The sequence below is a fragment of the Lithobates pipiens genome, unplaced genomic scaffold (genome assembly GCF_037356315.1).
Source record: "Lithobates pipiens isolate NorthernLeopardFrog02 unplaced genomic scaffold, aLitPip1_a1.2 Scaffold_23, whole genome shotgun sequence".
Taxonomy (NCBI): domain Eukaryota; kingdom Metazoa; phylum Chordata; class Amphibia; order Anura; family Ranidae; genus Lithobates; species Lithobates pipiens.
In genome coordinates, this window is record NW_027507785.1 from 336,977,774 (window position 1) to 336,988,227 (window position 10,454).

General features: G+C 50.1%; 1 protein-coding gene across 1 annotated transcript in view; it reads left to right on the top strand.

Annotated features, from left to right (window-relative positions):
• Nucleotides 1-8,507: 8,507 nt before the first annotated feature.
• Nucleotides 8,508-10,454, top strand: part of UROD (uroporphyrinogen decarboxylase) — a 17,170-nt gene continuing 15,223 nt past the window's right edge. Inside the window, exon 1 of the mRNA XM_077450813.1 lies at nt 8,508-8,612. Coding sequence (XP_077306939.1) covers nt 8,593-8,612 — 20 coding nt within the window. The 5' untranslated portion in view covers nt 8,508-8,592. The remainder of the gene's footprint in view (nt 8,613-10,454) is intronic.

Genomic DNA, 10,454 nt, shown 5'->3' on the forward strand with positions numbered 1-10,454 from the left:
ATCTACAAGAAGGATCTTCCAGGGACAGAATCTACAAGGAGGATCTTCCAGGGACAGCATCTACAAGAATCTTCCAGGGACAGGATCTACAAGAAGGATCTTTCAGGGACAGGATCCACAAGGAGGATCTTCCAGGGACAGAATCTACAAGAAGGATCTTCCAGGGACAGGATCTACAAGGAGGATCTTCCAGGGACAGGATCTACAAGAATCTTCCAGGGACAGAATCTACAAGGAGGATCTTCCAGGGACAGAATCTACAAGGAGGATCTTCCAGGGACAGAATCTACAAGGAGGATCTTCCAGGGACAGGATCTACAAGAATCTTCCAGGGACAGGATCTACAAGAAGGATCTTCCAGGGACAGGATCTACAAGAAGGATCTTCCAGGGACAGGATCTACAAGAATCTTCCAGGGACAGAATCTACAAGGAGGATCTTCCAGGGACAGGATCTACAAGAATCTTCCAGGGACAGAATCTACAAGGAGGATCTTCCAGGGACAGGATCTACAAGGAGGATCTTCCAGGGACAGGATCTACAAGAATCTTCCAGGGACAGAATCTACAAGGAGGATCTTCCAGGGACAGGATCTACAAGGAGGAGAATCTACAAGGAGGATCTTCCAGGGACAGGATCTACAAGAGGATCTTGCAGGGACAGAATCTACAAGAAGGGCTCTTCCAGGGAGAGAATCTACAAGGAGGATCTTCCAGGACAGATCTAAAGGAGGAATCTTCCAGGGACAGGATCTACAGGATCTTCCAGGGACAGGATCTACAAGGAGGATCTTCCAGGGACAGAATCTACAAAGGAGGCTCTTGCAGGGAAGAATCTACAAGGGAGGATCTTCCAGGACAGAATCTACACGGTGGATATTTCCAGGGACAGATCCAAATCTTCCTGGGACACCAAGATCTTCCAGGGACAGAATCTACAAGGAGGATCTTGCAGGGAAAATCTACAAAAGAAAGAATCTTCCAGGGACAGGATCTACAAGAATCTTCCAGGGACAGAATCTACAAGAAGGATCTTCCAGGGACAGGATCTTCAAGAATCTTCCAGGGACAGAATCTACAAGGAGGATCTTCCAGGGACAGGATCTACAAGGAGGATCTTCCAGGGACAGGATCTACAAGAATCTTCCAGGGACAGAATCTACAAGGAGGATCTTCCAGGGACAGAATCTACAAGGAGGATCTTCCAGGGACAGGATCTACAAGAATCTTCCAGGGACAGAATCTACAAGGAGGATCTTCCAGGGACAGGATCTACAAGAATCTTCCAGGGACAGAATCTACAAGGAGGATCTTCCAGGGACAGAATCTACAAGGAGGATCTTCCAGGGACAGGATCTACAAGAATCTTCCAGGGACAGAATCTACAAGGAGGATCTTCCAGGGACAGAATCTACAAGAAGGATCTTCCAGGGACAGGATCTACAAGAATCTTCCAGGGACAGAATCTACAAGGAGGATCTTCCAGGGACAGGATCTACAAGAATCTTCCAGGGACAGAATCTACAAGGAGGATCTTCCAGGGACAGGATCTACAAGAATCTTCCAGGGACAGAATCTACAAGGAGGATCTTCCAGGGACAGAATCTACAAGGAGGATCTTCCAGGGACAGAATCTACAAGGAGGATCTTCCAGGGACAGGATCTACAAGAATCTTCCAGGGACAGGATCTACAAGAAGGATCTTCCAGGGACAGGATCTACAAGAATCTTCCAGGGACAGAATCTACAAGGAGGATCTTCCAGGGACAGGATCTACAAGAATCTTCCAGGGACAGAATCTACAAGGAGGATCTTCCAGGGACAGGATCTACAAGGAGGATCTTCCAGGGACAGGATCTACAAGAATCTTCCAGGGACAGAATCTACAAGGAGGATCTTCCAGGGACAGGATCTACAAGGAGGATCTTGCAGGGACAGAATCTACAAAAAGGCTCTTCCAGGGAGAGAATCTACAAGGAGGATCTTCCAGGGACAGAATCTACAAGGAGGATCTTCCAGGGACAGGATCTACAAGAATCTTCCAGGGACAGAATCTACAAGGAGGATCTTCCAGGGACAGAATCTACAAGGAGGATCTTGCAGGGACAGAATCTACAAGAAGGATCTTCCAGGGACAGGATCTACAAGGATCTTCCAGGGACAGAATCTACAAGGAGGATCTTCCAGGGACAGGATCTACAAGGAGGATCTTGCAGGGACAGAATCTACAAGAAGGATCTTCCAGGGACAGGATCTACAAGAATCTTCCAGGGACAGAATCTACAAGAAGGATCTTCCAGGGACAGGATCTTCAAGAATCTTCCAGGGACAGAATCTACAAGGAGGATCTTCCAGGGACAGGATCTACAAGGAGGATCTTCCAGGGACAGGATCTACAAGAATCTTCCAGGGACAGAATCTACAAGGAGGATCTTCCAGGGACAGGATCTATAAGGAGGATCTTGCAGGGACAGGATCTACAAGAAGGATCTTCCAGGGACAGGATCTACAAGAATCTTCCAGGGACAGAATCTACAAGAAGGATCTTCCAGGGACAGGATCTACAAGAATCTTCCAGGGACAGGATCTACAAGAAGGATCTTCCAGGGACAGGATCTACAAGAATCTTCCAGGGACAGAATCTACAAGAAGGATCTTCCAGGGACAGGATCTTCAAGAATCTTCCAGGGACAGAATCTACAAGGAGGATCTTCCAGGGACAGGATCTACAAGGAGGATCTTCCAGGGACAGGATCTACAAGAATCTTCCAGGGACAGAATCTACAAGAAGGATCTTCCAGGGACAGGATCTACAAGAATCTTCCAGGGACAGGATCTACAAGAAGGATCTTCCAGGGACAGAATCTACAAGGAGGATCTTCCAGGGACAGCATCTACAAGAATCTTCCAGGGACAGGATCTACAAGAAGGATCTTTCAGGGACAGGATCCACAAGGAGGATCTTCCAGGGACAGAATCTACAAGAAGGATCTTCCAGGGACAGGATCTACAAGGAGGATCTTCCAGGGACAGGATCTACAAGAATCTTCCAGGGACAGAATCTACAAGGAGGATCTTCCAGGGACAGAATCTACAAGGAGGATCTTCCAGGGACAGAATCTACAAGGAGGATCTTCCAGGGACAGGATCTACAAGAATCTTCCAGGGACAGGATCTACAAGAAGGATCTTCCAGGGACAGGATCTACAAGAAGGATCTTCCAGGGACAGGATCTACAAGAATCTTCCAGGGACAGAATCTACAAGGAGGATCTTCCAGGGACAGGATCTACAAGAATCTTCCAGGGACAGAATCTACAAGGAGGATCTTCCAGGGACAGGATCTACAAGGAGGATCTTCCAGGGACAGGATCTACAAGAATCTTCCAGGGACAGAATCTACAAGGAGGATCTTCCAGGGACAGGATCTACAAGGAGGATCTTGCAGGGACAGAATCTACAAGAAGGCTCTTCCAGGGAGAGAATCTACAAGGAGGATCTTCCAGGGACAGAATCTACAAGGAGGATCTTCCAGGGACAGGATCTACAAGAATCTTCCAGGGACAGAATCTACAAGGAGGATCTTCCAGGGACAGAATCTACAAGGAGGATCTTGCAGGGACAGAATCTACAAGAAGGATCTTCCAGGGACAGAATCTACAAGGAGGATCTTGCAGGGACAGAATCTACAAGAAGGATCTTCCAGGGACAGGATCTACAAGGATCTTCCAGGGACAGAATCTACAAAGAGGGTCTTCCAGGGACAGGATCTACAAGGAGGATCTTGCAGGGACAGAATCTACAAGAAGGATCTTCCAGGGACAGGATCTACAAGAATCTTCCAGGGACAGAATCTACAAGAAGGATCTTCCAGGGACAGGATCTTCAAGAATCTTCCAGGGACAGAATCTACAAGGAGGATCTTCCAGGGACAGGATCTACAAGGAGGATCTTCCAGGGACAGGATCTACAAGAATCTTCCAGGGACAGAATCTACAAGGAGGATCTTCCAGGGACAGGATCTATAAGGAGGATCTTGCAGGGACAGGATCTACAAGAAGGATCTTCCAGGGACAGGATCTACAAGAATCTTCCAGGGACAGAATCTACAAGAAGGATCTTCCAGGGACAGGATCTACAAGAATCTTCCAGGGACAGGATCTACAAGAAGGATCTTCCAGGGACAGGATCTACAAGAATCTTCCAGGGACAGAATCTACAAGAAGGATCTTCCAGGGACAGGATCTTCAAGAATCTTCCAGGGACAGAATCTACAAGGAGGATCTTCCAGGGACAGGATCTACAAGGAGGATCTTCCAGGGACAGGATCTACAAGAATCTTCCAGGGACAGAATCTACAAGAAGGATCTTCCAGGGACAGGATCTACAAGAATCTTCCAGGGACAGGATCTACAAGAAGGATCTTCCAGGGACAGAATCTACAAGGAGGATCTTCCAGGGACAGCATCTACAAGAATCTTCCAGGGACAGGATCTACAAGAAGGATCTTTCAGGGACAGGATCCACAAGGAGGATCTTCCAGGGACAGAATCTACAAGAAGGATCTTCCAGGGACAGGATCTACAAGGAGGATCTTCCAGGGACAGGATCTACAAGAATCTTCCAGGGACAGAATCTACAAGGAGGATCTTCCAGGGACAGAATCTACAAGGAGGATCTTCCAGGGACAGAATCTACAAGGAGGATCTTCCAGGGACAGGATCTACAAGAATCTTCCAGGGACAGGATCTACAAGAAGGATCTTCCAGGGACAGGATCTACAAGAATCTTCCAGGGACAGAATCTACAAGGAGGATCTTCCAGGGACAGAATCTACAAGGAGGATCTTCCAGGGACAGGATCTACAAGGAGGATCTTCCAGGGACAGGATCTACAAGGAGGATCTTCCAGGGACAGGATCTACAAGAATCTTCCAGGGACAGAATCTACAAGGAGGATCTTCCAGGGACAGGATCTACAAGGAGGATCTTGCAGGGACAGAATCTACAAGAAGGCTCTTCCAGGGAGAGAATCTACAAGGAGGATCTTCCAGGGACAGAATCTACAAGGAGGATCTTCCAGGGACAGGATCTACAAGAATCTTCCAGGGACAGAATCTACAAGGAGGATCTTCCAGGGACAGAATCTACAAGGAGGATCTTGCAGGGACAGAATCTACAAGAAGGATCTTCCAGGGACAGGATCTACAAGGATCTTCCAGGGACAGAATCTACAAGGAGGATCTTGCAGGGACAGAATCTACAAGAAGGATCTTCCAGGGACAGGATCTTCAAGAATCTTCCAGGGACAGAATCTACAAGGAGGATCTTCCAGGGACAGGATCTACAAGAATCTTCCAGGGACAGAATCTACAAGGAGGATCTTCCAGGGACAGAATCTACAAGGAGGATCTTCCAGGGACAGGATCTATAAGGAGGATCTTGCAGGGACAGGATCTACAAGAAGGATCTTCCAGGGACAGGATCTACAAGAATCTTCCAGGGACAGAATCTACAAGAAGGATCTTCCAGGGACAGGATCTACAAGAATCTTCCAGGGACAGGATCTACAAGAAGGATCTTCCAGGGACAGGATCTACAAGAATCTTCCAGGGACAGAATCTACAAGAAGGATCTTCCAGGGACAGGATCTTCAAGAATCTTCCAGGGACAGAATCTACAAGGAGGATCTTCCAGGGACAGGATCTACAAGGAGGATCTTCCAGGGACAGGATCTACAAGAATCTTCCAGGGACAGAATCTACAAGAAGGATCTTCCAGGGACAGGATCTTCAAGAATCTTCCAGGGACAGAATCTACAAGGAGGATCTTCCAGGGACAGGATCTACAAGGAGGATCTTCCAGGGACAGGATCTACAAGAATCTTCCAGGGACAGAATCTACAAGAAGGATCTTCCAGGGACAGGATCTACAAGGAGGATCTTCCAGGGACAGGATCTACAAGAATCTTCCAGGGACAGAATCTACAAGAAGGATCTTCCAGGGACAGGATCTACAAGAATCTTCCAGGGACAGGATCTACAAGAAGGATCTTCCAGGGACAGAATCTACAAGGAGGATCTTCCAGGGACAGCATCTACAAGAATCTTCCAGGGACAGAATCTACAAGGAGGATCTTCCAGGGACAGGATCTACAAGAAGGATCTTTCAGGGACAGGATCCACAAGGAGGATCTTCCAGGGACAGAATCTACAAGAAGGATCTTCCAGGGACAGGATCTACAAGAAGGATCTGTCAGGGACAGAATCTACAAGAAGGATCTGTCAGGGACAGAATCTACAAGAAGGATCTTCCAGGGACAGGATCTACAAGGATCTTCCAGGGACAGAATCTACAAGGAGGATCTTCCAGGGACAGGATCTACAAGGAGGATCTTGCAGGGACAGAATCTACAAGAAGGATCTTCCAGGGACAGGATCTACAAGAATCTTCCAGGGACAGAATCTACAAGAAGGATCTTCCAGGGACAGGATCTTCAAGAATCTTCCAGGGACAGAATCTACAAGGAGGATCTTCCAGGGACAGGATCTACAAGGAGGATCTTCCAGGGACAGGATCTACAAGAATCTTCCAGGGACAGAATCTACAAGGAGGATCTTCCAGGGACAGGATCTATAAGGAGGATCTTGCAGGGACAGGATCTACAAGAAGGATCTTCCAGGGACAGGATCTACAAGAATCTTCCAGGGACAGAATCTACAAGAAGGATCTTCCAGGGACAGGATCTACAAGAATCTTCCAGGGACAGGATCTACAAGAAGGATCTTCCAGGGACAGGATCTACAAGAATCTTCCAGGGACAGAATCTACAAGAAGGATCTTCCAGGGACAGGATCTTCAAGAATCTTCCAGGGACAGAATCTACAAGGAGGATCTTCCAGGGACAGGATCTACAAGGAGGATCTTCCAGGGACAGAATCTACAAGAATCTTCCAGGGACAGGATCTACAAGAATCTTCCAGGGACAGGATCTACAAGAATCTTCCAGGGACAGGATCTACAAGGAGGATCTTCCAGGGACAGGATCTACAAGGAGGATCTTCCAGGGACAGCATCTACAAGAATCTTCCAGGGACAGAATTTACAAGAATCTTCCAGGGACAGGATCTACAAGAATCTTCCAGGGACAGGATCTACAAGAATCTTCCAGGGACAGGATCTACAAGGAGGATCTTCCAGGGACAGGATCTACAAGAAGGATCTTCCAGGGACAGGATCTACAAGAATCTTCCAGGGACAGGATCTACAAGAAGGATCTTCCAGGGACAGAATCTACAAGGAGGATCTTCCAGGGACAGCATCTACAAGAATCTTCCAGGGACAGAATCTACAAGAAGGATCTTCCAGGGACAGAATCTACAAGAAGGATCTTCCAGGGACAGAATCTTCCAGCACCGCCCCTCCCCCTCACAAACTATACAGGACTGTCACCAAACAGCCGGTGTCTTGTCATATATGGTCCTCCATCCGATAGTGTCCGCTGTGTAGTGCGCATGCGCAGTACACAGCAACACAGATTCCGACAATATCCGAGGATGAACGGCGCCTGCGCACTGAGTCCAGGTTCTATCCCCACCATCCAAGTGGACATAGAGCAGGAATATAAAAGAGCCGAGTGCAGCGAGGCGGAGCCGTTGTTCTGCCGTATAGTGTCCGGCCATCATATAGTGTCCGCCCCGTAGTGCGCATGCGCAGTACGGGGCAGAAGAAGCTTGGGAAAATCTCGGAAGCTGAACGGCGCCTGCACGGTGAGTGGAGGTGGGGCCCCACCATCCAAGCGGACATAGGGCTGTGAATATTAGAGGGCCCCTCGCTTCGCTCGCCACGCTTCGGGCTCCGCCTCTCTGCGCTCCGCTCTTTTATATTCCTACTCGATGTCCACTTGGATGGTGGGGGAGAGAACCTGGACTCACGGCGCAGGCGCCGTTCATCCTCGGCAATTTTCGGAATCTGTGTTGCTGTGTACTGCGCATGCGCACTACACAGAGGACACTATCTGATGGGGGACCTTATATGATAAAACACCGTTCTTCATGGCGCTTCCGGTCACCTAGCAACCAGCCGCGCCCCCCTGCACGGTTATATAGACGTCGTTGCGTCATGACGTTCTTCTCAACGAGAAGGGGCGTTGCGGATCGGATTCGGGGTAGGTTGCGTGGTGTCTGTGTGAAGTGTGGAAGGCAGAGCGGATAGGCGGAGTGTGGGCGGGGATAGGGGAGTGTGGGCGGGGATAGGGGAGTGTGGGCGGGGACGGCGGAATGTGGAGGGCAGAGCGGAGAGGCGGAGTGTGGGCGGGGATAGGGGAGTGTGGGCGGGGACGGCGGAGTGTGGAGGGCAGAGCGGAGTGTGGGCGGGGATAGGGGAGTGTGGGCGGGGACGGCGGAGTGTGGAGGGCAGAGCGGAGAGGCGGAGTGTGGGCGGGGATAGGGGAGTGTGGGCGGGGATAGGGGAGTGTGGACGGCGGAGTGTGGAGGGCCGAGCGGAGAGGCGGAGTGTGGGCGGGGATAGGGGAGTGTGGGCGGGGACAGCGGAGTGTGGTGGGCAGAGCGGGGAGGGCAGCGCTCAGTGATCGGGATGGAGCGGCCGGAGAACATGTGAGTAACCCCGGGGGAGGGACTATGTCGGGGGTTGTGATTGGTTGCTAATGGCAGCAGCGGCAGAGGGCTCTGTGAGGTCCTTTATTATTATGGGGTGTCCGGTACCCATAGCAACCAGAACCAATGACATGGGCTGTCTCATCCGGAGCGACAGGAAGTGAGAGGAAATCCTCCAGTGGGGACACCAAGTGACCACTTCCTGTTGTGTCTCCAGAATAGGGTCCTTCCATGGTTCTGATCCTCTGGGGACGGGACTCTTGGGGACGGGACCTTCCATGGTTCTGATCCTCCGGGGACGGGACTCTCGGGGACGGGACTCTCGGGGGCGGGACTCTCAGGGATTGGACCTTCACAATTATTCATAAGTCCTTCAGTTTATAGTCCATATAAAAAGATTCTAGTGATGTGATTGGTTGTGTGACCAAAAAATGTCCGTCCAAAAATTGAATCCTCCAAGGGGATTAGAAGCGACATCCAGCAGAGTATAGAGGAGTATAGAGGAGATGAGGGGCGCCTCTAAGTGTAGCGATTTGGTTACATGTTATGAAGGTCCAACGTTTAGCATCTCACATGGTTGATGATTGAGGGGCTCATCTAAGTATGGAGACATCCTGGGTGAAGCTGTCCGCACAGACCATCCCCCGCACCGCCGTCTCTCACCGCTGTCTCTCACCGCTGTCAGTCTGCAATCGGGAACACTGCCCTGCAGTAGAGCGGAGACGAGGCTTGAACCGCTCGTGGAGCGCAGTGTGGAAGGGATGACATTGATGGCGGTGCGGGGGATGGTCTATGCGGACAGCTTTACCCCGGATGTCTCCATACTTAGATGTGCCGGTTTTAATCATCAACCATGTGAGATGCTAAACGTTGGACCTTCATAAAATGTAACCAAATCGCTACACTTGGAGGCGCCCCTCATCTTTTATACTCTGCTGTGAAGTGACGCTACGTCTACATCACCTCCAAATTTATTTCAAAATTTTTTGCTTGTCCTGCAAAACGCTCTCAAACCAAGGTTGTCCTGTATACCTCTAGGAGCCCCGCGGTGCCATGGGGGTCCTCCCGCGGTGCCATGGGGGGTCCTCCCGCGGTGCCATGGGGGTCCTCCCGGGGTGCCATGGGGGCCCTCTCGCGGTGCCATGGGGGTCCTCTCGGGGTGCCATGGGGGTCCTCTCGCGGTGCCGTGGGGGTCCTCTCGCGGTGCCGCGGGGGTCCTCTCGCGGTGCCATGGGGGTCCTCTCTGCACACCTGATGGTCTGATTGATACGACTGCCGAGATGCTCGTGAATTGTCACATTGTACACGTCTTTTGTTACATGTTTCTAATAGTTCTGAGGATTGAGTTCTATTCATCCATTATGGAGACGGTTGAGCCACATCTGTCTTTTTATATGTGAGTGTTTATAGATCTTCCAGGAAGAGACCCCGCCCATTCATGGTGTCAGCGCCCCTGGTAGGCCTTAAAAAAAATGTATTTTTATTTTGCTTCGGGTCCGCCATCCCTGCCTGGCGGAGGATGAGGGAAATGGGTACTGTGTGGCAGGGGACCTCCCCTCCCCCCCATGTCAGACAGAATACATTTCTTATTATTTCTTTTATATTGGCATCGGTGTAAAGTGACTGTCGGGGTGCCAGGCAGAGGGCGCCGGTTCGTGTGTCGGGTGGGAGGTCACTAATGCCGTGGTTCCCGCGGTCATGTGACTGATTAGAGCGCAGTGCCGACATTCCTGTGTGGAGTGGAAGTCGGATCGTGTCATGTGACCTCAATTAATGACCCTTCACTCGGCCTGTTCAGAAATCTTCTCTTTTTTTTTTTTTTTTTTTTTTTTTACAGAAAAT